Source organism: Archocentrus centrarchus, chromosome 11 (assembly GCF_007364275.1).
Source record: "Archocentrus centrarchus isolate MPI-CPG fArcCen1 chromosome 11, fArcCen1, whole genome shotgun sequence".
NCBI lineage: Eukaryota > Metazoa > Chordata > Actinopteri > Cichliformes > Cichlidae > Archocentrus > Archocentrus centrarchus.
The window spans coordinates 35721492-35749390 of NC_044356.1; the positions used below are offsets into that span (position 1 = coordinate 35721492).

The 27899-nt window shown below is 41.9% G+C and overlaps 1 protein-coding gene across 2 annotated transcripts; it reads left to right on the forward strand.

Annotated features, from left to right (window-relative positions):
* Positions 1-27825, forward strand: asns (asparagine synthetase). 2 transcript variants are annotated; one of them, XM_030741903.1, is made up of 12 exons: positions 1-135; positions 3006-3272; positions 7711-7948; positions 8024-8209; positions 8283-8384; positions 15524-15651; positions 15808-15934; positions 16824-16930; positions 24123-24223; positions 24689-24770; positions 24859-25014; positions 26812-27825. In XM_030741903.1, exons 2-12 carry the CDS (start codon positions 3024-3026, stop codon positions 27019-27021), a joined length of 1686 nt encoding a protein of 561 aa, XP_030597763.1. In that variant the 5' UTR covers positions 1-135; positions 3006-3023; the 3' UTR covers positions 27022-27825. The 2 variants fall into 2 exon arrangements, with proteins under 2 accessions (XP_030597763.1, XP_030597764.1); XM_030741904.1 differs by having other exon boundaries at positions 5-138; positions 3008-3272.
* The last annotated feature ends 74 nt before the right edge of the window (positions 27826-27899 follow it).

Below are 27899 nucleotides of genomic sequence, written 5' to 3' on the forward strand. Positions count from 1 at the left end.
TCGACGGTGTAGCTTTATTATTATTTTTTTTTTCTTTCTTTCTTTCTTTTGTTTGTTTAGTAAACGTTGCATCAGCTGGACCGTAAATGTCCCCGCGGTCTCACTGAGTTTCTTTGCGGGAGTTATTGGGTGAACACGGTAAGATGAGCTGCAAGAAGCAGACTTTCGACTCGAAAGAGTTCAGAGGAGAAACACGCTGGGAAAACTGTCATACTTAACTTTCTTTTGCTGTATAATAATATTAATGTATATTATGTCATATTATTGTTATTATTATAGTATTATGTATGTTATGTACACTCTTTTGCTACGTAATTGTTGACCAGTGTTTAATTGTGTGGACTGCTACAGAAAATTCAGCGACCACGATGCACACAAAACAGACTGTTAGTTCAGAGAAATCAGCAAATTCATTGAGGTTGCTAAACTGCCACCGTATATGTAAGGAAGCAGCAGATGGTTGTCTAAAATTGGCAGTTTGCGATTATTTTGTAGCTGAGCATATTTTTGAATTGGTGGGGTTTTGGCTGTAGGTGTTGTCGAGGCAAGAGAACGGGTATATGAAGCGCATTTATATTTAAATCTCCGATGCTATATATTGTATATTTACTATTAAAATCGTTTTCCCCCCAGTAAATTCGTATTATTAGCTCTTAGAAAGAGGTAGGGTAGGTGGGTAGGTGTGTCCGAAATAACCAGACTTTCTGGGTTTATCAAAAATTCATGCGTTATTATTTAACTGAAACGCTTGTAACACACGCGCGTGTGCACACATACAGTATGTTCAAGGGTGCATTCAGGATGTAGAATCTGCTCATCCTTTTCCTCACATGGCCCTTACATTTTAATACACGGCTGGAATTTAAATCATAAAAGCAGACGACTATTACCACAGTAAGACTGCGTTCACGGAGTGTGGGAATTTTGTAAAGTATGACAGACGGGACAGTCTGATGTCCTGTTAAAAGAACCCATTGTATTTTAGTAAACCTGTGTCAATGTTACTGTTACAATGTGGCTGTGTTAATGTGGCTTCAAGCCGTGTTTCCATACGGAACTACTCAGCGCCACTCGCCTGGACTATCCGCGGTTTGAAAGCGTTTCCATTAGTATCTGGTACAAGGTTCAATTCAATTAAATTTATTTCATATTTATTTATATAGCGCCAAATCACAACAAACAGTCGCCTCAAGGCGCTTTGTATTGTGGGTAAAGACCCTACAATAATACAGAGAAAACCCAACAGTCAAAACGACCCCCTATGAGCAGCACTTGGTGACAGTGGGAAGGAAAAACTCCCTTTTAACAGGAAGAAACCTCCAGCAGAACCAGGCTCAGGGAGGGGGGGTCATCTGCCGCCACCGGTTGGGCTGAGGGGAGAGAAAGACATGCTGTGGAAGAGAGCCAGAGATTAATAATAATTAATGATTAAATACAGAGTGAAGTATAAACAGAATAAATAAGGTGAATGAAAAGAAACAGTGCATTATGGGAACCCCCCAGCAGCCTAGGCCTATAGCAGCATAACTAAGGGAGGGTTCAGGGTCACCTGATCCAGCCCTAACTATAAGCTTTATCATAAAGGAAAGTTTTAAGCCTAATCTTAAAAATAGAGAGGGTGTCTGTCTCCTGAATCCAAGCTGGGAGCTGGTTCCACAGAAGAGGGGCCTGAAAGCTGAAGGCTCTGCCTCCCATTCTACTCTTAAGTATCCTAGGAACCACAAGTAAGCCAGCAGTCTGAGAGCGAAGTGCTCTGTTGGGGTGATATGGGACTATGAGGTCTTTGAGATAAGATGGGGCCTGATTATTCAAGACTTTGTATGTGAGGAGAAGAATTTTAAATTCTATTCTAGATTTAACAGGGAGCCAATGAAGAGAAGCCAATATGGGAGAAATCTGCTCTCTCTTTCTAGTCCCTGTCAGTACTCTAGCTGCAGCATTTTGGATCAGCTGAAGGCTTTTCAGGGAGCTTTTAGGACAGCCTGATAATAATGAATTACAATAGTCCACCCTAGAAGTAATAAATGCATGAATTAGCTTTTCAACATCACTCTGAGAAAGGATGTTTCTAATTTTAGAAATATTGCGCAAATGCAAAAAAGCGGTCCTACATATTAATTTAATATGTGTATTGAAGGACATATCCTGGTCAAAAATGACTCCAAGATTTCTCACAGTGTTACTGGAGGCCAAAGTAATGCCATCCAGAGTAAGTATCTGGTTTGACACCATGTTTCTAAGATTTGTGGGGCCGAGTACAAGAACTTCAGTTTTATCTGAATTTAGAAGAAGGAAATTAGAGGTCATCCAGGCCTTAATGTTCTTGGAGTTTAATTAATTGATGTGTGCCATCTGGTTTCATTGATAGATAAAGCTGAGTATCATCTCATCATCCCGCAGGTACTTTTTTCGTACTCTCTCACCTGGGGTTCCAAGCAATCCGTGGAGATCCGAAAATGTGACGTGGAAGAACAGCATGCCATTGATTGACTAGCGGAGTCATGAAAAGCACCAGTTGATTGCCCAGACCCATAGTTTGCAGCAGCAATAGTTTTGCAGCATGAGAGCCATCTGAAACGCACTCACAGCATACATATTTTAACCCTATACTGCCGGGCGTCCACCGCTGAAGCACCCATTATCTGCACCTACTAGCTGTGAACAGCTGGTTAACACAGAGCCTGAGGTGGATGATCAAAGGAACTTTGAATTACCGTAATAACTCGACCGTTTGTTAAATGGTTTCTGAAAGCTGAGAAACTGTACTTCACATCCAACATGGGGTATTACTATGGTGTTATTACGGTAATTGTTGCCGTAAGTCTGCTAACGGCGGCACTTTTGAAGTACGCTGAGCCGATTATGACATGTTCGCGGGGGGGCATAGGGTTATATATGATAACCTTCATCCATTAAAATATTGTATGGGGGACTTATGCATGATGATGATATTAAACTGGCAAACTTTGGTTTGTAACTAATGTTTCTCTTTATTTTTTCTGTCTAGCCTCCACAGCTGTGACATGTGTGGTATCTGGGCTTTGTTTGGCAGCGATGAGTGCCTGTCGGTTCAGTGCACTTGTGCCATGAAGATCGCTCACAGGGGCCCTGATGCTTTCCGCTTTGAGAATGTCAATGGGTTCACCAACTGTTGTTTTGGTTTCCACCGCCTCGCTATTGTGGACCAGCTGTATGGCATGCAACCACTGCGCATCAAGAAGTTTCCATACATGTGGCTCTGCTACAATGGAGAGATTTACAACCACCACACAGTAAGTTTCAGTCCTATCTGAAATATGTGACCTTAGTGGTTGTTTGAGAAAACCTTTTCCCAAGATATTGCACACATTGTGCTCCATTACTACATCTGGTTGTCACATCACTGAAAACTAAAGTCTCTACTGGAGCGTAATAGATTAGTTGCATGGAGATTAGTGGCAGTGGTGCAGTGGGTAAGCGTTTGCCTTGTAGTCGGAGGGTTGCCGGTTCAAGCCCCTGTCCCTGCACTGTGTTGTGTCCTTGGGCAACCGGTCTCTGGGTGCATGACCACAGATGCTCGTCTCTGGATGAGTGATCTTGAACGATCATTTCATTGTGTGCTTTGTACGCACAATGAGTTGGATCTAATCTTTTTAACACATTCTAACATTAACATGTCATTAACAAAGAATTGTCTGCGTACATTTATAATATGACACCCACTGTTCAAACCTGGGGCACGCTCAATCTGAAGATGATGTGTGCTGATTTGCTATAGCGTCTGGATTCAACTGCATATTTTCTCCAAATGGTGTGAACAGGCATTGAGATAGGCTTAGGCTTTCTGTTGTTTGGTGGGTGTGTCCTGAGAACATTTCCAGCAGATGAAAATTTGCAGATTTCTTTTTTGATGTGTGAAAAGTCCAGAAACAACAAGCTATTTAGTTTTCCCTCTTATTCCTTTTCTTTCTTACTTTCCATGAACTGACAAATTTCCACTTTGACCCTCTGTGTGATAAGCCATGTCACCAAATTCAGAAGGTGTTTCCTCCAGAAAAGACCGAAATGGCCAGTGATTTAAACCTTTGCCTCTTATAAAGTTCAGTCTGCGTTACAGTGCTTATGATGTGCTCTGTCTTCAGGACTTTGCTGCTTTTCCTGGTGTGTGATGCACTGATGCACCATTGCATAAGCACGTGTATAAGCGCTTTGAGTGCTCAAACAGAGTAGAAAAGCGCTATATAAGAACTAGTCCATTTACCATTTACCATCAGCTCACCTCTGCAGGTCTCTGCATCTTCTCCTGCATCTGTCCCACAATTTCACTCTTTTACCTGTACATCATGGGGTGGGTGGGGGTGGGGGGTTACTTCTGATGTGAGCAAACACGTCCTTTGCCTCCCACCTGTTTTCAAGGTACATTTTTTTGTCTGCCCATTTTTGGGGAGTCAGGCTAGCTTAAATGTCACTGTAAAAAGTTGAGTGATGTTTTTTATCCACTGACCACTAATTAATGCGTCATTGGCAATCCAGGAAAATGGGTTAGTGTTGGTGTTTTATTCATTGAGATCTTGGAATGAAGTAACCATTAGCTTTGACTAATAAAGTGAAAAGAACCCCGGAGACCAAAAATCTGAAAAATTGTTAGCAGTTTATTTCAAAAAAGTGAAGATTAAGCCCCATCTCAAAAGCCTCTAAATTGCATATGGCTGGATTAGTTTGAACATAAGGATGTCCATAAGTGCACGTAGCACCAGAAAACCCTAAGTCGGAGGTTGATGATCGACTTTGTAATCGTATCACCAGATCTGCGGCTATATGTTCTGGACACTCAGGTGAAGAGAGGAGCTTTGCTGTCAACTGATCACTAACTGGTGGTGAGTTGGATCAGGTGGCAGGGGAGGAAGCTGGACAGACCCAGCACACCTAAACATGTTGTGAGGGTGTGCTGGGAACGCCTGGCAGAAGCCCCAGTCCGTGAGATCTTCAACTCTCACCTCCGGCAGAACTTTGACAGCATTCTGGGAGAGGCTGAGGACATTGAGTCCAAATGGACCATGTTCTACTATTCCATTGTTGAGGCTGCTGCTCAGAGCTGCAAGGTGGTTGGTGGCTGTTGTGGTAACCACGACAGGCAACCAGATGGTGGTCACCGGAGGTGAAGGGAGCCATCAAGCTGAAGAAGGAGGTCTTATCGGGCTTGGTTAGCCTGTGGGACTCCAGAGGCAGCTAACAGGTACTGACAGGCCAAGCAGAACGTGGCTTGGGTGGTGGCCAAAGCAAAAACTCGGGTGTGGGAGGAGTTCGGTGAGGCTTTCAGATGGCATTGAAATGATTCTGGCAAACCGTCCGACGACTCAGGAGGGGAAAGCGGTGCTCTACTCACACAGTCTAAAGTGTGAGTGGAGTGCTGCTGACTACTGACTATTGTCAGGCGGTGGAAGGAATACTTTGAAGACCTCCTTACTCCCACTGACACGCCTTCTGTAGTGGAAGCAGAGTCTGGGGACGAGGGGATGACTCGCCCATCACTGGGGGTGAGGTCACTGAGGTGGATAAACAACTCCTTAGTGGCAGGGCCCCTAGGGTGGACGAGATTCACCCTGAGTTCCTGAAGCCTCTGGATGTTGTAGGGCTGTCTTGGTTGACATGCCTCTACAACATTGCTTGGAGATCTGGGGTGGTGCCACTGGATTGGCAGACCAGGGTGGTGGTCCCCATCTTCAAGAAGGGAGACCAGAGGGTGTGCTCCAACTTTTGGGGGATCACACTCCTCAGCCTCCCCAGTAAGGTCTATTCCCGGGTGCTGGAAAGGAGGATTCAAGAGGAAAAATTTAGTTTTGGTCCTCGTCGTGGAATGCTGGACCAGCTCTTTATTCTCTTGAGGGTGTTCAAGTGTGTGTGGGAGTTTGCCCAACCAGTCTATGTGTGCTTCATGAAGTATGGGGTGTCTGGCCCACTGTTTCGGGCCATTCAGTTCCTGAACAACCACAGCGAGAGCTTGGTCCGTATAGCCGGACTCATTTCCTGTGTGTATTGCCAGGGCTTCCCTTTGTCAAAGATTGTGTTCATAACCTTTATGGACAGAATTTCTAGGTGTAGCCAAGTGGCGGAAGGCTTCTGCCTAGGTGGCCTCAGAATCTTGTCTCAGCTTTTTGTGGATGATGTGGTCCTGCTGGCTTCATCAGATGGTGGCCTCCAGCTCGTAGTGGAATGTGTCACAGCCTAGTGTGAAGCAGCTGGTATGAGAACCAGCATCTCTAAGTCTGAGGCCATGGTCCTCAGCCAGAAAAGGGTGGAGTGCCCTCTCCAGCTCAGGGATGAGTTCCTGCCCCAGGCGGAGAAATTTAAGTATCTCGGGGTCTTGTTCACGAGTGAGCGAGGAGCGAGTGATTTACAGACAGAACTGGGGCTGCGTCTGGAGTGATGCAGATGCTGCACCGGTCTGTCCGAAAAAAGGGGGAGCATAGCATGAAAGCAAACCTGCCAATTTTCCAGTCAGTCTACACATCCTTACCCTAACCTATGGTCATGAGCTTTGAGTAGTTCCAAAAGTACAAGATCCTGGATACAAGAGGCAGAATTGTGCTTCCTGTGAAGGGTGGCTGGTCTCTCCCTTAGAGATAAGGTGAGGAGTGTTATCATTCAGGAGGGGCTGAGAGTAGAGCCACTTGCTTATCCCAGCTGACATAGGGTGAGAGGTAGGGTACACCCTTTACAGGTCATCAGCCTGTCGCAGGGTTAACACAGAAAGACAGACAACCAGTCACACTCACATTCACACCTATTAACCTAACCCCAGTAACTGTCTTTGGACTGTGGGCGGAAACCAGAGTACCAGGAGGAAACCCACGCAGACACGGGAAGAACATGCAAACTCCACACAGAATGGCCCGGGCCAAGCTGGAGTCAAACCCAGATGTCATTCTAGCTGTGAGGCAGTAGTGCTAACCACCATGCCACCGTGTTGCCTGCCTTACAGAAGTCCTCACAGTTTTTGCTTCAGGTACTTCCAAAGCTGCATTCCACTTTGCCTGTTGTTACCTGTCAGCTACCACTTGAATCCCACAAACCAGCCATGCTTGATAGGACCCCCCTTTTCAGCTTGACCTGTGTAGGGGGTGCTATTGCATCTATAGCCTTGAATCCGTAGTTATGGCTTCAGCCTAGGTCTGTACACGAGTGATTACGTTTTTAGGCTTATCGGGCAAATCAATGAGTGCACAAACAATTTTGTGGCGAGAGAGAAAAATGAAGGCAAAGTTCATCAGCCTGGTGTGACAAGGCCATTGAAAATTCTACAAAACTTTGGACAACTTTTGATGTCCTACTTGTCTAGATGATGCCGAGCCATTTTGGTCTCACTGGGTCAAATGCCATAGGAGCTTCCATAGGGCAAGACATGGGGTACACCCATGACAGGTTGCCAGTCTGCCGCAAGGCTAAAACAGAGAGACAGTCACATTCACACCTACGAGCAATTTAGAATCACCATTAATCTAACCCCATTAAGTGCATGGCTTCACACTGTGGGAGGAAGCTAGTGTACCCAGTGAGAATCCATGCAGACATGGGGAGAACATGTAAACTCCACACAGAAAGCCTGGATTCAAACCCAGGACCTTCTTGCAGGTGAGGCAGCAGTAATAACCACTGCACCACCATGTTGCCCCTTCAGTTTGATGATAGCTAAAATAACCATGTTGGTATTTTTTGTTTTTTTTTTTTCAGCTGAGGAAGCAGTTTGACTTTGATTACCAGACTAAAATGGATGGTGAGATTTTGCTCCACCTATATGACCGCTTTGGCATTAAGAAGATGGCTTCTCTCCTGGATGGTGTATTTGCTTTCATTCTTCTGGATACTGCCAACAGAAAGGTCCATGTGGGAAGGGATACGTATGGTGTCAGACCTTTGTTCAAACTTCTCACAGATGATGGATTCCTCGCATTGTGCTCAGAGGCCAAAGGTAATGAGATAGTTTATAATGCCTCATTGAATGATACATTTTTCCAAGTTTGCATTACAAACCTTTTGATCACAGGTCTGATAGACATCACCCATGCCATGGCTACTCCTGCCAATATTGTCCCCTTCCTCCCTGGTCACTTTGAGGTCTTTGATTTGATGCTAAATGGCAAAGTTCAGTCTATTCAGATGGAACAGTTTCACTGCTGCAGACAAGAGCCTTCTCATGCCATCTATGATACATTGGAGAGACTACCTACAAGTAAGACTATGCTAATTTAAGCATCCAGGAGATCTTATTTTTGCAGAATGTTAAAGGGTTTATGTCTCCATAGGTTTGGATGAGGAAGTGGTGAAAAGCAACATCAGAATTCTGTTTGAAAATGCTGTAAGGAAACGTCTCATGGCTCACAGGAGAATTGGTTGTCTTCTGTCAGGTAACTTCTGCTGTCTGCAGCTAGAACTGTTTTTCTACAACTGTTGTTTGTTTGAGCAGGGCAAGACACATAGCAAATGGCTGTGGGTCGGACTCAAACCCCAACTTTAAAATTTTTTATTTTATTTTTTACAAATTTTTAAAAATTTTAAGATAAACAGTATTTTCAGCTTTTTTAAAAAAATGTGATACTCTTCGGTCATTTATAGTTGGAGGGTTCATCCAGACTCTCTAGTTGTTTGGCCTTTTGTCCCCCCAGTGAGTGGAATTTAAAGGGTCATGGTTCAAACCCTCCATATTTACGTCCTTTAAGTCAAGCATCAGCTACTAATTGAGCTTTCTACTCGCTGAACATGGTGCTATTTAATGCTCGATCAATGACTAAGGATTTTATACTCTCCAAAGAATTGGATTTTTTATTCCTTACTCAAACCTGGCAGTGTGACTCTGATTTTCATCCCTCATCAAGCTTTACCCAGATTGTTACTCTTTCATCAGCCAGCCTCGGACACCTGGTAGAGGAGGGGTCTTGCTGCAGTGTTTCGGACTGGTTCTCTTGTCATTCAGACACTTTACTTCTTTTGAACTACAGCTGATTAAAGTTGGTTATAAGGATCCTTAGTACTGTGCTGTGGTGTATTGTCTTCCTTGCCCAAGAAGCATATTCTTAAAGGAGTTCAGTGAATTCTTAACTTCCACCAAGAAGTTGTCCAGACTGGTTATAGTTGGGGATTTTAATACCCACATTGATGATGACTCTGACCTCTTTGCTAGAGGTTTTTTTTAGCATCATGGATTTTTTTCACTTTACCCAGCATGGATCTGGTCCCATACATGCCAAAGGACACATTCTGGACCTTTCTTTTACTTTTGATATTGATTCTATTTATTCTAAGGACATTTGTATTTCTGATTGCCATTGCAATCTTTTTAACTTGCCCTATCATGTCCCTCTATTTCCTGTTTGCCATGTGGTTAGCTCTCACATCTTAAATTCCTCTACTGCAGTGAAATTATCTGACAGATCTAATTTATTTTTACCTCTCTTTAATGATGTTGATCACTAAACAAATCATTGTCTTTCCCTTTTAGATGAAGTCGGCCCTGTTAAAACAAGATTAGCTCCTGTTGCAAAACCTTTACCTTGGACAAATGACAGCATTCGCATTTCTGTTGTAATGTTGAGCACCTGTTGAAGAAAACACATTTACACATTCATCTGCTTCATTTAAAGGCTCTTTTAGTTTCTTTTAATTCAATTCAATTTTATTTATATAGCACCAAATCACAACAAACAGTCGCCTCAAGGCGCTTTGTATTGTGGGTAAAGACCCTACAATAATACAGAGAAAACCCAACAGTCAAAACGACCCCCTATGAGTAACCACTTGGCGACAGTGGGAAGGAAAAACTCCCTTTAACAGGAAGAAACCTCCAGCAGAACCAGGCTCAGGGAGGGGGGGTCATCTGCTGAGGGGGGGGGCTGAGGGGAGGGAGACAGGACAAGAGAGATGCTGTGGAAGAGAGCCAGATATTGCTAATAATTAATGATTAAACACAGAGTGAAGTATATACAAAGTAAAAAAGGTGAATAAAAAAGAAACAGTGCATTATGGGACCATTGTGGGGCCTATTTTTCAAAGCTGGTCATAAAGAGTAGAGGTAATCCATGTCATTTGATACCATTAGTGATATTTTTACTCCTGCTTCACCTGTTGTTCCAATTTTTTTAAAATGAAGATTGTAATAATTTTCTTTCTTTTCTGGTTAAAAAAAAAATTAGCACTATAAGAACTAATATTTCCCCATCAGGATCTTCATTGGCTATTCCTGCTCCAGCTTGATCTGTCATTATAGAAAGTTTTTGTTCTGTTTCTTTACCTTGGCTGGAAAAATTTGTGGACTCAATGAAATCATATTATTAATCATATTTTCTTGACATTCTACCAACATCTCTGTTCAAAAGTCTCTTTTCGCATGTCAGTCCCTGTGTGCTCTCTATAATTAACACTTCACTGGTCTCTGGGCAAGTCCTTATTTTAAGGATGCTGTCATTCAATAAAACTTTAATTTAATAAAATCTATGGTAAACCCTAAACAGAGCTTTTACAACAGTGGCTCCCCGACTCTGGAACTCTCTCCCCCTGTCCTTGAGAGCTTGGTGGTGATTTGGTGGTGTCTTTTTTAAAATAAAACTCCTTTGTAGACTTGCATTTGGTTAGTTTTTCTTTTCCTGTTTTGCTTTGCTGTTGTGAAGCACTTTGTAATATTTGTCTTGAGAGGTGCTATATAAATAAAATTTTACTTCCTTACTTATTCAACTATAGTGGGGAGATATATGTCCTCATATTATTTTCAGTCAGGTGTTGATGGCTTGAGTATGTTCTTTTAGACAAATTATACACCATTCATCAGGTGAGATATCATCCTGTATGTCTAGTAACCAGTTTAATCCGATCTTGCTTTCAGAGTTGTCATGACGGTTTTTGACCATTATTATATATCTGAGTGACCAGCCCTTTGCTATTTTTTTTTTGTTGAACAATTCTTTCCAAGATAGTTAGTGGAGGTTGTTGCACCCTGTTTCTTAGGTGTGCCAGAATAAAGCTTCTATGCTGTAACTATTTAAAGACATGATTCTGTGGCACATCAAACTTAGCCTTCAACTTAAATAGCATTAGATTCTTTATACACATCATGCAGTATTGTTGTACCCCTCTCAAACTATGCTTTAAACCCCAGATCTTTTATTTTCTCGTGGTTGAAGTGTTGGCAAGAAAATGGTAAATGGACTAGTTCTTATATAGTGCTTTTCTACTCAGTATGAGCACTCAAAGCGCTTATACAACATGTTTTACATTCACCCATGCACTCCCATGTTTACTAAGCTAAGTGCTTTTAATTAGCTAATATTCACACACCGACGGGACAGTCGGAGAGCAACTTGGGGTTAAGTATCTTGCCCAAGGATACATTGGCATGTACCCTGGAGTAGCCAAGAATCGAACCGCTGACCTTCCGATCAGTAGGGGACTTGCTCTACCTACTGAGCTACAGCCACCCCAAGAAACAAAATACTAGCACCAGGGAATCTTCCAAAAGTACTTTATGGGGTGGCTGTGGCTCAGGAGGTAGAGCAGGTCATCTACTAATTGGAAGGTTGGTGGTTTGATTTCTAGCTGCTCCAGTCTGCATGCGTCATTGCAAGTGTCATTGGACAAGATACTTTACCCCAAGGTACTCTCTGATGCAACTGCTGGGAGTGTGAATGCTAAATAGTAAGCACGTAGCTGTAGAAGTTTGTGTGTGTTTGTTTTGTTTTTTTCGCTCAGCATAAGTAGAAAAGTGCAATATAAGAACTTGTTCATTTAGTTCATACCACACCACAAAAGTGTTAACTGTTTTTTTAAAGAAGTGCAGAGTATAAAAGCATGCTCAGTGCTAGGCCTTTTGAGGACAACTTTTCAGTCTCTACCCAGAGCAAAACATCTTTAGAAAATCAGAATGTTCTGGCTTTCAGCTGGGCAGCCCCGTAATATCACTGTAGACTGGGAAGCTGCAACCCTCCCCTGTCATAAGGTAGGTAGAGTCTGAGTCTTGGCTTTCTGTTATTCCATATGAAATTTGAAAGACTCTTCTTGACTTTAAGATGTGAAGATGGGGAATCACAGTATATAAAACAAACAGAATGCATGATATCCCCTGTGACATCACCAAATGTGACAAATAACCCAGAGGCGGCTACCATATTGGATCGCTCGCAAAACAGTGTGAATGAATGAACAGCTGCCTTGCCTGAAAGCAATTTTTTTTTTCAACCTGTAAGCCTCATTCAACTTTTGAGCAGGTATCCATCAGTCCTGGGACTTTATCACCTTTCATACTGGTAATGGCATTGAAAATATCATCAATCCAATTGTTTAAATGAGTTCAAGATTTGTATGTTCAAAAATACAAGGAATATCCAGTTTGTCCGGAAAACATTTTTGTTTTACCAGATCCAGTGGGCAATTTATAGTACAAAAAAAAAGTGTTACTTTCCTCTGGATTTGTAAATTATTCTCCCTGTTACTTTCTAATTGTATTCATGGCTCTAGCAGAATCCAGTTTCTCAGTTTACCAGGCAAGTAATTAACACGTTTTTTCATCCTGGTCATAAAAAGTTTGATTCAGAGGATAATCAAGCTTTCTAATTCTCTGATTTTCAACTCCAACTCATTTATTCTTTCTTTGACTTTATTAAATTTGAAAGTAGTGAAACCTAGTGAACCGGCCTCTTAGAGAGGGGCTGGACTTTGTTCCAGTCTGAAGTTGCCCTCGGTGAGAGGCAGCAAGCTGAGGTGGGTATTCTTGTATCCCCTCAGCTTACTGTCTGTACGTTTTCACCGGTGGATGGGAAAGCTGCCAGGGAATGGTTCCTGATCGTTTTTAACACTTATGCGTCAAATGACAGTTCAGAGTACCCACCCTTCTTTGACTCGCTGGGCGGGGTGCTCGAGGGCGCTCCATCCGGTGACTCCATCGTTTTACTTCAACAACGATGACAATGACTTCAGCGCTCACATGGGCAATGTCAGGGAGATCTGGGTGTGATTAAGAGGAACAGCCTGCCTGACCTGAACCTAAATGGTGTTTTGTTATTGGACTTCTATGCAAACCACAGTTTGTCCATAACAAACACACAAACCCTTCCACCTATGGTGGCAGGTTGGTGATCAATTTTGTAATTGTATCATCAGATCTGCCCCTGTATGCTCTGGACACTTGGGTGAAGAGAGGAACTGAGCTGTCAACTTATCACCACCTTGTGGTGAGTTGGATCAGGCAGGGGAGGATGCTTTACAAACCCAGCACCCCTAAACGTATCCTCTTAGGGATATTCGAGTGTGCATGGGAATTTGCCTATCCAGTCTACATGTGATTTGTGGAGAATGCATTATGTATGGTGTGGGATGTCAGTCCCTGTACAACTGCAACAAGAGCTTGGCCTGTATTGCTTGCAATAAATCAGACTCGTTTCCTGTGGATGTTGGACTTTGCCATGGCTACTCTTTGTCAGCAGTTCTGTATTGAATTTTTATGGACAGAATTTCTAAGTGTAGCAAAGCGGTGGAAGACTTCTACCTTGGTGGCCTCAGATTCGCATCTCTGCTTTGGAATGCCCATTCTGGCTCCAGACTAGTTGTTGCCCAAGGTGGAATAGTTTAAGTATCTTGGGGTCTTCTTCACTAGTGATGGGAGAAGGGAGTGGGAGATTGACAGATGGTTTGGGGCTGTTGCTGGTTTGGTTTGAACGATGAAAGCGATTTTTAAAATTGTGGATTTTGTAAGGATAGCTACTTGTTTAGACAGTGCATTGGTCTTGCATTTCTCTGAGTTATCTTCAACAATAGAAATGCACTCTTCTGCTTGATCCATACAACCTGAGAAATCTCTCATGTCTCTCTGTCTCTTGAATTGCCTTCAAGACTCCATCAATTTTAGTGACAACATCATTTCTGATTATTATCACCCTTGAGTTGGAAATAGTCGTTTCTGGCCTTATTCACTCCTTCTTTTTGGCAGCACAGTAACTCTAGTGTGCTCAGCAAAGCTGGAATTTCTACCTATGATGATAGAGCATAAGTTATAGGAATTATTGCCACTTATTGCCCTTATTACCCCAAAAAAACATGCAGCTAGTTCAGCGCCTTATCCATGCCCCCTCAAGGGGAGGCATTTTACATGCAATTCATCACAATTCAGTGTAAATATACAGTTGTCGTCAGAGGTTTACATACACTAATCATGAGCATGAATGCCATTTTGATGTGGGGCTTTTAACAATTTGTTTTAAAGATCTGTTCTTTTTCCAGAATGGAATGATTGTAGAACATACATCTTTTATGACTTTAAAATGTCATGGTCTTGCTCCTTTTGGCCCATTGTTTTGTGTTTTTGTTTAATTTCTCTAGTTGTGTTTCTCAGTTTCCTTTTGCCTTAGTTTTATTTTGGGTTTGCAGTTTGTATTTTTAGGTCTTACTTTACTTATCTGAGACATGTTCTTGGTTTTGGTTTAGTTATGTTTAGATTCCCAGTTCTCCTGTTTTTCCCATGTCCTCCTGTTCTGTCTGGGTTCCTGTGTCTGTTCTGTGTCTTAGTCCCTTGTTTCACGTCTTGTTTGGTTTTACTTCTCTGTGTGTTGTGTTTAGGTTTTTGTTCAGTCATATGTTTGGATTCCGTCTGTGTGCCAGCCTCCCTATATGTCAACACTGCGTTGTGTCATATTTGGTCACTTTCTGTTTGGTTTTTTTCACTGTCCCTTATCCTGTGTGCTTCATGTTTAGTTTTGCTTCCTGTGTTTCAATTAGCATATTCTGTTCACCTGTTCTCCCCAGATGTTTCCACTTCCATCATTTTTCCTCTGTCTATATGTTGTCTGCATTTTCCCTCGTTCCTGGTTGCGTCCTCGTCACCATAGTCATCATCATCGACTTTCCCTGCTGTGCACCCTTATGTTTGCCCCTATGATAATGTTCAAGTTCATGTACTAGTTTAAGTTTCAAGTGAATTTAGTATTTTGTACTGCTGGCACCCAACCAGCTCTGTTAAGGTTCATACTAATAAACCTGAAATCTTAATTTATCTGTCGCCTTTGGAGTCCTGCATTGGGGTCCTCTGCCTTACCTGCCACAGCAGCGTTACATGACATAAAAAGCAAAAATTGGGTGCGCAAATCTTAAACTTATTTTGGATTACCATGATATTGACACCCTTGATGAGTGTTTGTAAACTTCTAACCACAACTGAAAAAAAAGATATTCACTAAGACTTGGAACCTTGTTAGAATATATTCATTGTCAGCATTTAATTTGCGCCTCAGCACAATGCTGCACATGTTAATGCGGCAAGAGGCAACTCCCTGAAAATTCACTACTTTTTTACATCTTTTTGCTGAAGCAGGTTTTATGATTAATTTAATAAATGGTAAAATGTTGTAAAAGAGAGCACAAGTATAAGATTAAGCACAACAGCCCTTTAGAAGAGTTTAACGTGTTTTGTTCTATCAGTGTTTTTCGGCTTAGACTTATTTATCAATGGAAATTCCAGATTGAGGATTGAGTATACATTAAATAAATAACCATCGTTTCTGTTGTTCAGGTGGTCTGGACTCCAGTTTGGTTGCTGCTACACTTGTAAAATTGGCCAAGGAGGAGAAGCTACCATATCCCATTCAGACATTTTCAATTGGATCAGATGACAGTCCAGACATCCTAGCTGCTCGCAAGGTCTGTTCCTCACATGTTGACTTATAAGACACGGTGATGTTGGACACCCAAGGAACTGATTACATCATTTTCCAAATTAATTATCTGTTTTCCTGCAGCTTATAGCAAGACTATGTAAAAAAGGTGTTTTTAGTCATGATAACACAATTTTGTCAGGTGGCGGCTCATATTGGCAGTGAACACCATGAGGTGAACTTCACCGCAGAAGAAGGCATCAAAGTTGTGGAGGAAGTTATTGTCCACCTGGAGACCTATGACATCACCACCATTCGTGCATCTGTGGGTGAGTGCAACACAAAGCACACTAGTCAAAAGTTTGGACACACTCACAGAATCTGCTGGAGCCACTCCCAGTTTGGGAGTCAATGCCCTGAGTGTTCCCATTACCACAGGGACCACTGTTATCTTCACCTTCCACATCCTCTCTAGCCTTTCTCTCAGCCCTCGGTATTCGTCAAGCCTTTCGTGTTCCTTCTTCTTGATGTTAATGTTGCTTGGTATTGCTACATTTATCGCTACGGCTTTCTTCCTCTGCTTGTCCACCACTACTATGTCTAGTTGGTTAGCCACTACCAGTTTGTAGTGGCTAACAGTGGAAAATGCTCTAGCATTTTCCACTTCCCCTCCCCAGACCTGGGTTCAGGTGATCCAGCTGAAGCAGATGGGTGCCTAATGTGCAGGGTGTCTGTAAATTCATTCTAAAGAGAAAGTCCACATAGAAAAGTTACAGCTGTATTGATTCAAAACTAAGGCTTTTGTGAGGCGATGGTACTTACTGCTGCACCATTGTGGGGCCCTGCTAGCAAAATCTTGTGAAATAACTCAGGCTTTATCTTTTGACGTATTAACTATGTTTGTTAATGAAGTAATTATCCAGACTGTCATTTAAAAATGCCACTGCTTTACAGTTTTGCTGAGTAATGTGCTTGTTGATGTGTCTGGGTGTGCTGTATCATCATCACATTCCTTTTCCCTTTCACTGATTAATTTGAATAGCACATTAATCCAATGAGATTAGTTAAATGGCCAAAGAGGTGGGTGATTAATTGTGCTACAATTAAACACAACAACACTAATGATAAATTATACATTCAGTACGGTGGGTAGTGATTTGTTCGTATAAGGGTGTATGAACAGGAATGCATTTCACTCTACACTTTTTCACTCTACAGTTATGTACTTGGTTTCAAAGTACATCAGACAGCAGACGGACAGTGTTGTGATCTTCTCTGGAGAGGGTTCTGATGAGCTAACTCAGGGATACATTTACTTCCACAAGGTGAGTTACTTGGTTTTACAAGTTCCAATAAAACTTCACTGTTAGCCACAAAAACTTTAACATTGGCCATAATTTCTATTTTTTATCATTGCCCTTAATTTTTATTTTTCTAAATCATTTTTTCCATACTCAAATGCAATCTACTTCTCAAACGAGGTACTTGCCCATTACCTTGAACTTCAAATGACTGTGGCCTTCTAGTATTTTGTGATATTAACTGTAATGTTGGCATTACTTTTTTGTAACCACATTATTTCTTACTTGCATGCATTCTACTTTCATGAGTAAGTACCTCTCAACTGAGGTACTTACTCATGACCCTGACCATCACATAACCTTGACCATATTGTTTATGCTTAGCATCCTGAATGCATCGTGCTGTTATGTCCTGCGCATAGAATATATTACCTCTCTTCATTTTAGAATTGCCTATTATTGTCTGTGATTATGCACACTGTTGATGAGTTACACAAACTGGGAAAACAGGCCAGCTGGGTGACGGTGAGGAGGAAGCGTAGTCCTAAGCAGAAGCCCCGGGTACACCACCAACCTGTTCACGTCTCTAACCGTTTTTCTCCACTTGGCGACACACCCGCCGAGGAACAAACTCTGGTTATTGGCGACTCTGTTTTGAGAAACGTGAAGCTAGAGACACCGGCGACCATAGTCAAATGTCTTCCAGGGGCCAGAGCAGGCGGCATTCATGGAAATTTGAAACTGCTGGCTAAGGCTAATCGTAGATTTGGTAAGATCGTTATTCATGTCGGCAGTAATGACACCCGGTTACGCCAATCAGAGGTCACTAAAATTAATATTGACTCGGTGTGTAACTTTGCAAAAACGATGTCGGACTCTGTAGTTTTCTCTGGGCCCCTCCCCAATCAGACCAGGAGCGACATGTTTAGCCGCATGTTCTCCTTGAATCGCTGGCTGTCTGAGTGGTGTCCAAAAAATGACGTGGGCTTCATAGATAATTGGCAAAGTTTCTGGGGAAAACCTGGTCTTGTTAGGAGAGACGGCATCCATCCCACTTTGGATGGAGCAGCTCTCATTTCTAGAAATCTGGCCAAATTTATTAACCCTCCTAAAACCTGACTACCCAGGGTTGAGACCAGGAAGCAGAGTTGCAGTCTTACACGCCTCTCTGCAGCTTCTCTCCTCCTGCCATCCCCCCAAAACCCCAACCCCATAGAGTCGGTGCCTGCTCCCAGACCACCAAAAACCAAAGCTAAAATCAGCAAAAAGCTATTTAAGCATAAAAATTCAAAAACAATAAATAATACAGCTTCATCAACTGCACCAAAGAATAAAACAATTAAATGTGTATTATTAAACATTAGGTCTCTCTCTTCCAAGTCCATATTATTAAATGATTTAATAATTAATCAACGTATTGATTTATTCTGCCTTACAGAAACCTGGTTACAGCAGGATGAATATGTTAGTTTAAATGAATCAACACCCCCGAGTCACAGTAACTGTCAGAATGCTCGAAGCACAGGTCGAGGAGGAGGAGTAGCTGCAATCTTCAATTCCAGCTTATTAATTAATCAAAGACCCAGACAAAGTTTTCATTCTTTTGAAAGCCTGACTCTTAGTCTTGTCCATCCTAATTGGGAAAATCAAAAACCTGTTTTATTTGTTATTATCTATCGTCCACCTGGTCCCTACTCAGAGTTTCTGTCTGATTTCTCAGACTTTTTATCTGATTTAGTGCTCAGTTCAGATAAAATAATTATAGTGGGTGATTTTAACATCCATGTAGATGCTGAGAATGACAGCCTCAACACTGCATTTAATCTATTGTTAGATTCAATTGGCTTCTCTCAAAATGTAAAGGAGCCCACCCACCACTTTAATCATACTCTGGATCTTGTCCTAACATATGGCATAGAAACTGAAGACTTAAGAGTATTCCCTGAAAGCCCCCTCCTGTCTGATCATTTCTTAGTAACATTTACATTTATTTTAATGGATTACACAGCAGTGGGGAATAAGTTTGATTACAGTAGAAGTCTTTCTGAAAGTGCTGTAACTAAGTTTAAGGATCTAATTCCTTCATTGTTATGCTCTTCAGTGCCAACACAGTACGGAGCAGCTACCTAAACTCTGCTCCCAGTGAGGTCGATTATCTCGTCAATAGTTTTACATCCTCACTGTGTATGACTTTGGATACTGTGCCTCCTCTGAAAAGGAAAGCTTCAAATCAGAAGTGCCTGACTCCGTGGTATAATTCACAAACACACAGCTTAAAGCAGATAACCCGAAAGCTGGAGAGGGAATGGCGTCTCACTAAATTAGAAGATGCTCATTTAGCCTGGAAAAAGAGTTTGTTGCTCTATAAAAAAGCCCTCCGTAAAGCTAGGACATCTTACTATTCATCATTAATTGAAGAAAATAAGAACAACCCCAGGTTTGTTTTCAGCACTGTAGCCAGGCTGACAAAGAGTCAGAGCTCTGTAGAGCCGAGTATTCCTTTCACTTTGACTAGTAGTGACTTCATGGATTTCTTTACAAATAAAATTTTAGACATTCGAGAAAAAATTATTCATGACCATCTCAAAGATTATTCTTCATGTTTGGCTGCTTTCAGCACTGCTGGTATTTGTTTAGACTCTTTTGCTCCAGTTGATCTTTCAGAGTTAACTTCAATAGTTACTTCCTCCAAACCAGCAACATGTTTATTAGATCCCATTCCTACTAGACTGTTCAAAGAAGTCTTTCCAATTATTGATGCTTCAATCTTAAAAATGATCAATCAGTCTTTATTAGTTGGCTATGTACCACAGACCTCCAAGGTGGCTGTAATTAAACCTCTACTTAAAAAGCCATCACTGACCCAGCTGTCTTAGCTAATTATAGGCCAATCTCCAACCTTCTTTTTCTCTCAAAGATTCTTGAAAGAGTAGTTGTAAAACAGCTAACTGATCATCTGCAGAGGAACGGTTTATTTGAAGAGTTTCAGTCAGGTTTCAGAATTCATCACAGTACAGAAACAGCATTAGTGAAGGTTACCAATGATCTTCTTAGAGCCTCTGACAGTGGACTCATCTCTGTTCTTGTCCTGTTGGACCTCAGTGCAGCTTTTGATACTGTTGACCATAACATTTTATTACAGAGATTAGAGCATACTATAGGTATTAAAGGTACTGCACTGCAGTGGTTTGAATCATATTTATCTCATAGACTCCAATTTGTTCATGTAAATGGGGAGTCTTCTTCACACACTAAGGTTAATTATGGAGTTCCACAGGGTTCTGTGCTAGGACCAATTTTATTTACATTATACATGCTTCCCAGTATTATTAGAAAGCACTGCATCAATTTTCATTGTTATGCAGATGATACTCAGCTTTACTTATCAATGACGCCAGATGACACACATCAATTAGTTAAACTGCAGGAATGTCTTAAAGATATTAAGGCCTGGATGACCTCTAATTTCCTGCTTCTAAATTCAGATAAAACTGAAGTTCTTCTTCTCGGCCCCACAAATCTTAGAAACATGGTGTCTAACCAGATACTTACTCTGGATGGCATTACTTTGGCCTCCAGTAACACTGTGAGAAATCTTGGAGTCATTTTTGACCAGGATATGTCCTTCAATGCGCATATTAAACATTTCTCCCATATTGGCTTCTCTTCATTGGCTCCCTGTTAAATCTAGAATAGAATTTAAAATTCTTCTCCTCACATACAAGGTCTTGAATAATCAGGCACCATCTTATCTCAAAGACCTCATAGTACCATATCACCCCAACAGAGCACTTCGCTCTCAGACTGCTGGCTTACTTGTGGTTCCTAGGATACTTAAGAGTAGAATGGGAGGCAGAGCCTTCAGCTTTCAGGCGCCTCTTCTGTGGAACCAGCTCCCAGCTTGGATTCGGGAGACAGACACCCTCTCTATTTTTAAGATTAGGCTTAAAACTTTCCTTTATGATAAAGCTTATAGTTAGGGCTGGATCAGGTGACCCTGAACCATCCCTTAGTTATGCTGCTATAGGCCTAGTCTGCTGGGGGGTTCACATAATGCACTGTTTCTCGTTCACCTTATTTACTTTGTTTATACTCCACTCTGCATTTAATCATTAATTGATATTAATCTCTGGCTCTCTTCCACAGCATGTCTTTCTCTCCCCTCCGCCCAACCGGTCGCGGCAGATGACCCCCCCTCCCTGAGCCTGGTTCTGATGGAGGTTTCTTCCTGTTAAAAGGGAGTTTTTCCTTTCCACTGTCACCAAGTGCTGCTCATAGGGGGTCGTTTTGACTGTTGGGTTTTCTCTGTATTATTGTAGGGTCTTTACCCACAATACAAAGCGCCTTGAGGCGACAGTTTGTTGTGATTTGGCGCTATATAAATAAAATTGAATTGAATTGAATTGAATTGCACTTTCCAAATACTGTCAACACTGTGCACAATTTAACTTTTATTTTGAACAACAGACATGTTCTTTTGTTTTGCAGGAAACATATTTTGCCCAATTCTATGTTTCTGTCCTGGTCCTGGGCCTTTTGCCCAGCATTTTGTTTTGTTCCCTTAGGTTCTGTTTTCATTGAGATTTTTCTGTTGTGTTTTCCAGTTTGCATATGCCTTTGTCTCCCCCATATCTCTGAGATCCAGTGACTGTTTTGTCCCTCTGTGTTGTGTCCTGTACCTCGTGTTTGTATTTAGTTTTATTCCCAGTGTTGTGACAAGTTTGCACCTGTGTCCCATGCCTACTTGTTCCCTGTCTTAGTCTTGTCTGCCTTTTATTTAGCTTTACTTTCGGGTCTTGTTTCCTTTAGTTGTTCCCACCTGTTTCTCCACCCGTTCTCGATCCTCTTGTTCTCCTCTGTATTGTTTTTTTCCCTGGTCCTTTGTCTTGTAATTTGTCATGCCATGTGTCTACCTTGCTGTGTGTCACCATACTCCATAGTTTTCTGTTTTGTTCAGCCCCAATTTAGTTGTGTGTCCCTCTTCTAATGAACCATGTTTAAGTTTTGCCAGATGAGTCCTGCATTGTGCCTCCAACCTCGTCTGCCTTGGTTATATCCTGTTTTTTGGGGGGCATTATGAATAGGTCTCCCTATTCATAATGCTGTCTTCTTTCTCTGCTGTCACTCCAACTGTTGCACAGCAACCAAATGCCATGCGTTGCCATAGAATTTTTTTGATTGGTTGATGTGGTGCATTTTTCTACCAATAGGAATTGGGATGTTGTGGGGTTTTTGTTTTGTATTTTGTTTGTTTTTTTTCCATCCATCCACCCATTTTCTTCCATTTATCTGGGACCAGGTCTTGGGTGCAGCAGTCTAAGCAGAGAGTCCTAGACCTCCCTCTCCCCAACTACCTCCTCCAGCTCGTCTGGTGGGATCCCAAAGCATTCCCAGGCCAGACGAGAAAAAGAATCTCTCCATCTGTCCTGGGTCTGCCTTGGGAACTCCTCCCGATGGGACGAGCCCAGAACAGAGGTGTCAGGTCAAATACAAAAGCCCCAACGGACGTGACGCAACCTGTAACAGTGTCTGCTGAATGAAGCAACGCAAAGAGAAGCTTTGCTTGCTGACAGAGATGATAGTCGAGAGATGCAGCAGATAGAGCGTGTGTCAGACTCAAGGCCCGTGGGCCACATCCAGGCCACATATAATTTTATACAGTCCGCAGCAAGATGATTTCATATCACTATTATTAATGGCCAGCGGGTAAATTGCACTCCCACCATATACTACAGATCTCACAATGCACTGAACAGCTGCCACGCAGGCCAAGACCTGTGCACTAACTCATTTTCCGTTGACAATGATCAGTTATCAGCTGATAAAAACAACAATCATCACGTTTTACAGTCACATCTAAGCTAGCCTGAACCCCCCCCCACCCCCCCCCCCAAAAAAAAGGGCAAAAACAGGCAAACAGGCAAGGCGGACCTGATCGCTAACATCAGAGGTAAACCACGTGTTTCTTTTCCTCACCTGCTATGTTCGATATGGGAGAAGATGCAGGAGGAGACCTGCACAGGTGAGCTGACAGTGCATCACTGCGTCACACACCAGGAAGCGTGCAGCAGAGTCCTGAAGACAGGACGTGTCATAAGCACCACAACACAGACAGTGAACTTTATAAGAGGCAAAGATTTAAATCACCGGCAGTTTCGGATGAAATAGTTTCTGAATTTGGGGACGTTCTTTATCACACAGCTGCCAGGAGCTACCTGAGGAAATCTGTCAGGTTCAAACTTGTCCAAACTTCTTTTTAAAACTGATCTGAGTTTAATGTTAAGGATTGACAACTGCACTTATGAGCGGTGATTGTTGAAGAGTCAGAGTCTGTCTTTAGGTGGTTCAACGTCTGTCGTGTGAGTAAACATATATTTACATAGCATTATTAGTATTTGAATGTGCACGTACTAACATTCAATAGAAAACTGTGACAAAGCCAGAACATTTTGGGTGGAACACTCAGTTTCTGTTCCTTTGTGACAGTAAATGTTTGAATCCTATGACAGACTAAACAGAAGTCTTTGCTTTGGAATGATTACACTGTTCGTGAAATCTGGACAAGCTTTACAAAATAAAACTGAATCTAAGTTCTGTTTCTATAAATTTCTCTGTTCTCATGTTACACTGCTTTTGAATAAAAACATTTTTGAATCATAATTAGTATGTATTACTAATGTATTTGTTGTAAGGATCAGCTGGACTCTGGTCAATTCTTTGTACCCCTTCGCCTAAAAATGCTGATGCAGTATTGTCATCAACCACTGGGCGGAGGGTGGCCTACTTTGTGAATGTGATAACTCAAGAACAATGTGACCTAGGATGTTCAAATTGATACTATAGCTGCATCTACTAAAGATCCAGATGAATTAGTGCTTACCATAATAATGTGAGTCACAGAAAGTATTCTCATTGGTTTATATTTATTATGATTTTAGCATTTCCTATTCCTGGTTCTTAACCATTTGCTTTTGAATTGATATGGTGAAAAAAAGTCACTTAGCCTCATATGCACCCTATTAAGATCTATGTGTTCCAGAACTTGTATTTCCAGGGAATTTGTGCCACCAAAAGATTCTGCTGCCAGGAGGCTGAGGGGTAGTACTGGCAGCTTACAGTATATTTAATCTTCAGACATGGGCTGAAGGAATTTTTCAGACTAAACCCAAAGTTAGATTGGTATCAGACTGATGAAAAACCATCATTTCTCTTTTAGGCTCCAACACCCAAAGCTGCAGCGGATGACAGCATTCGTCTCTTGAAGGAGCTCTACATGTTTGATGTTCTACGTGCTGATCGCACCACTGCTGCACATGGGTAACTTCGCTCACTTCACTCACTAGATCTCCCAGCACCAAAGAATTAAGACTGGTAACAGAATCAGGCAAAATAAATAATCAGCATTTTTCCTGCTGTTGCTCAGTAATTTTCTGCTGGGGAAAAAAAGTCCTGCAAATGCAACACTTTTCTTTTCCTTTAGATCAAATCAGATCAATGCGCTAATAAATTGGGCACAAAAATCACCTGACAGAGCATGCTTAGGCCAGAAATGACTTTAAATAATGTTTGTGCAACAGCATCAACCATGAAAAGGGAAATCCTTTCTTAGAGAGGGCAAAAATAAAGTAGGCAGCAGCAATTTGACAATTTGAAGAGTTTCAGTAGCAAAATAAAAAATGCATTAATAATGCAAAATGTTAATGGTTAAACAGTAATGGCCATTTAATAATGTGACTAACCATTTATGATGCTGATTATCAAATGTTGCTTTATGTTGTTCAGACTGGAGCTAAGAGTGCCTTTCCTGGACCACAGATTCACAGCATACTACCTTTCCCTGCCTGAGGAAATGAGGGTCCCTAAGGTGAGCGACTGTCCAACCTTGCTGACCAAACCATCATGTAATACTTGCTTTGCTTTGTACAACAGTGTGGTTTGTTATATGAAAGCAGCATGGAGTGGAGAAGCACCTTCTGAGGGAGTCTTTCAAAGGTCTCAGCTTGATCCCCGATGAGATTCTGTGGAGGTGCAAAGAAGCTTTCAGCGATGGCGTGACGTCCATAAAGAGGTCCTGGTATATGTGCCTGCAGGAGCATCTGGAGTCAATGGTAATTTTTGGTAGGGTAGGAGCCTTTAGCTGAATGTCCAACAAGAAAGAGAAACCTCTCAATTCAGTCCAATTCATAGTAAAGTTTTTATGTTGACATGAACACTGATTGTAAGAAGGCGTCTTCAGAATTAAATCAGTATTCCTAAAATTAGGTACTCAGATACTTTAAGTCAGATACTTTAAGTCAGATAGTTTTGCATCTGGACTCTTCATGTTTCTATATTCTTTCAAAAAAACCTACAACAAAAACATCTTCTGAAAAGTAGATAAACTTGTTGCTCTCATGTAACTGCACTGTCTCTGTAACAACATCAACATAACAGAGAACATGTAAGTGCAAGATTTGCATATATCATTAAAAATAGTATAAATTTGAAAGAAAATTTGATATATCAAATGATAATATATTACTTAGCATACAATATTAATTTTAATTTACTTCATGACTGTCAAGAAAAATTCCAGCCCTTGGACAAATGAAGTGATGACCCCTGTCCTAGAGTAAGTGCCTGTCTCCTGGAGTCTCCTCCATGCTCTGAGACTGTGCTGGGAGACACAGGTGTGAAACCATTCCTGTTTGGGGGGTGTCTCATTGTTGCCCTTTCAGTGCACCTGTTGTTAATTTCATTAACACCAAAGCAGCTGATTAATAACCACCTCTGCTCCTTAACTGGACAGTTTATTTATTGTAGAAAGAAAAAAAAAACACTTGTCTCTCGAAGAAGTTGGAAGAGTCACTAAGTGAACAGTTTACCCTGCCGGGGATAGGGTTACTGGGCCCCCACGCTGGGACCAGGCCTGGGGAAGGAGCTTGAGGGAGAGTGTTGGGTGGCCGGGCACCAGCCAGTGGTGCCCATTTGGGCACAGCCCAAAGAGGAGACCCTCCTGTAGGCCCACCACCTGCAAGAGGGATCGTAGGGGTCAGATTGGCCATCAAGACTGGCTACAGGGACATGGAGTGTCACCTCTGAGGGGAATGAGCCTGAGCTAGTGTGTGAGGTTATACCAGCTATATCTATCAGCTAGATGTAGTAGTGCTCACTCATGGCCTGGAACCATTCTCCTGGAGAGGGGCTGGACTCTGTTACAGTCTCGAGTTGCCCTCGATGAGCTGGGGTGGGTATTCTTGTATCGCCTCGGCTTACTGCCTGTACCGTGGAGTTTTCACCAGTGGACAGGAGGGTTGCTTTCCTCCACCTTTGGGCCAGGTAATGGGTCCTGACTGTTTTTTGTGCTTATGTGCCAAATGACAGTTCAGAGCACTAAGCCTTCTTGAATTTTCTAGGCAGGGTGCTCCGTCCGGTGACTCCATCATCCTGCTGGGAGACTTTAACGCTCACATGGGCAATGACAGTGAGACCTGGAGGGGCGTGATTAAGAGGAAGCCTGATCTGAACCTGAGGGGTGTTTGGTTATTCAGCTCCTGTGCAAACCACAGTTTGTCCATAACAAATGTTTAAACATAAGGATGTCCGTAAGTGCACGTGGCACCAGAACAATTTATTTTGTCTTTTCAAAAGTCTGTTTTTACTTTATTTTTATTTCATTTATTGCATATTTGCAGTAGTTTTATTTTAGTTTGTTACCTATAATAACCTTGAATTGTAACAGCGGCAGTTTGACGAAGGCTGGAAAAACAGAGCATGTCAGAGTTCTGTAGGTGGAGCCTATTTATGTATTATATCTTATTCCTGCTCTGAAACTGAAAGAAAATATAAACCATTAACACTGTTTTGTCAGACTGTCAACTTAATTAAAGATGATGTTTGAACTGCCTACCCATTTGTTCTCGTAGGTGAACGATGACCACATGGAGAAAGCTCATAAGACGTTCCCTCACAACCCCCCACACACTAAAGAGGCCTACTACTATAGACAGGTCTTTGAGAAGCACTACCCAGGTCGTGCCCAGTGGCTCTCCCATTACTGGATGCCATGCTGGATTGATGCCAGCGATCCATCAGCACGGACCTTGTGCATCTATAAACCTGACAAACACCAGTGACTGGTTGGGGGCTTCTGTAGTGTGTGATTTTAGTTTCACTTCTTTGAAAGTTAAATTACAGTTGGAATTCACTGAACTGTTAAAACAAAGGGCTTCTATACTGAAGATTAAGCTTCAAACTTTTCTTTCTGATACCTTATTATAGTTAAAGGATCAGGTGAACCTGAAACATGTCTTAGTTATACTGCTATAACCTCGGGCTGCTTGCTTTTAAAACATACAGCAGAGTTTCATCACATGATTGTATATTAGAGTTTCCACTTGTTTATTTTTGGCTGGGTCTGTTTTCACTGTACATGCGTTACTGTTTTATGTAAGCAAACTTGCGTGTGCCCTAACTTGTCCGTTCAGGTTGAACTGCAGAGCAGCAAACTGCCCTGAAAACTCACTGCAGTCCCAATGAAAATGCAGACTTACTAACATTTGAACCAAACTTGTGTCAGGTTTAGTTTGCTGAGGACATTTTTATAGTTTGTCAGAGGTGTAAAAGAAAGACCTAATATGAACAATTCTTTTCTTTTTTTTACTGTTTTAGGTCTGACAAACTACAAACTGTTTGGCACCGGCAGTTTGAATTTTTACAGAACTGGGCCACAAATATGAGCGTGGCCTGCAGTTCTAGTGTCTGCAGTTTAGTGTAATTTAATATCCATATGCCACAGAATGGAAACTGTTCTCAAACTCAAAGTTTGAAAGGCATTTGTCCTGGGGTGCATTGTATTTGTATTCATTTCTAAGTAATCATATGTCTCTAGCTTCCTGTGTGTTTTACATTAATTGCTACTAAAATAAAATTTCCTCTTGCAGCAGAAAGTGTCTGAATTTGTGCTCCGTGCAATACCACTGTTTACATTAGTCTACCCCCCCCAGCCCCATTC

Excerpts from the sequence above, each read along its gene's own strand:
- asns (XM_030741903.1), top strand. The coding sequence starts at position 3,024 with ATGTGTGGTATCTGGGCTTTGTTTGGCAGCGATGAGTGCCTGTCGGTT. Across the intron at positions 8,385-15,523 it reads AATTGGTTGTCTTCTGTCAG|GTGGTCTGGACTCCAGTTTG; the intron begins GTAACTTCTGCT and ends TCTGTTGTTCAG. Across the intron at positions 24,771-24,858 it reads AGGAAATGAGGGTCCCTAAG|CATGGAGTGGAGAAGCACCT; the intron begins GTGAGCGACTGT and ends ATATGAAAGCAG.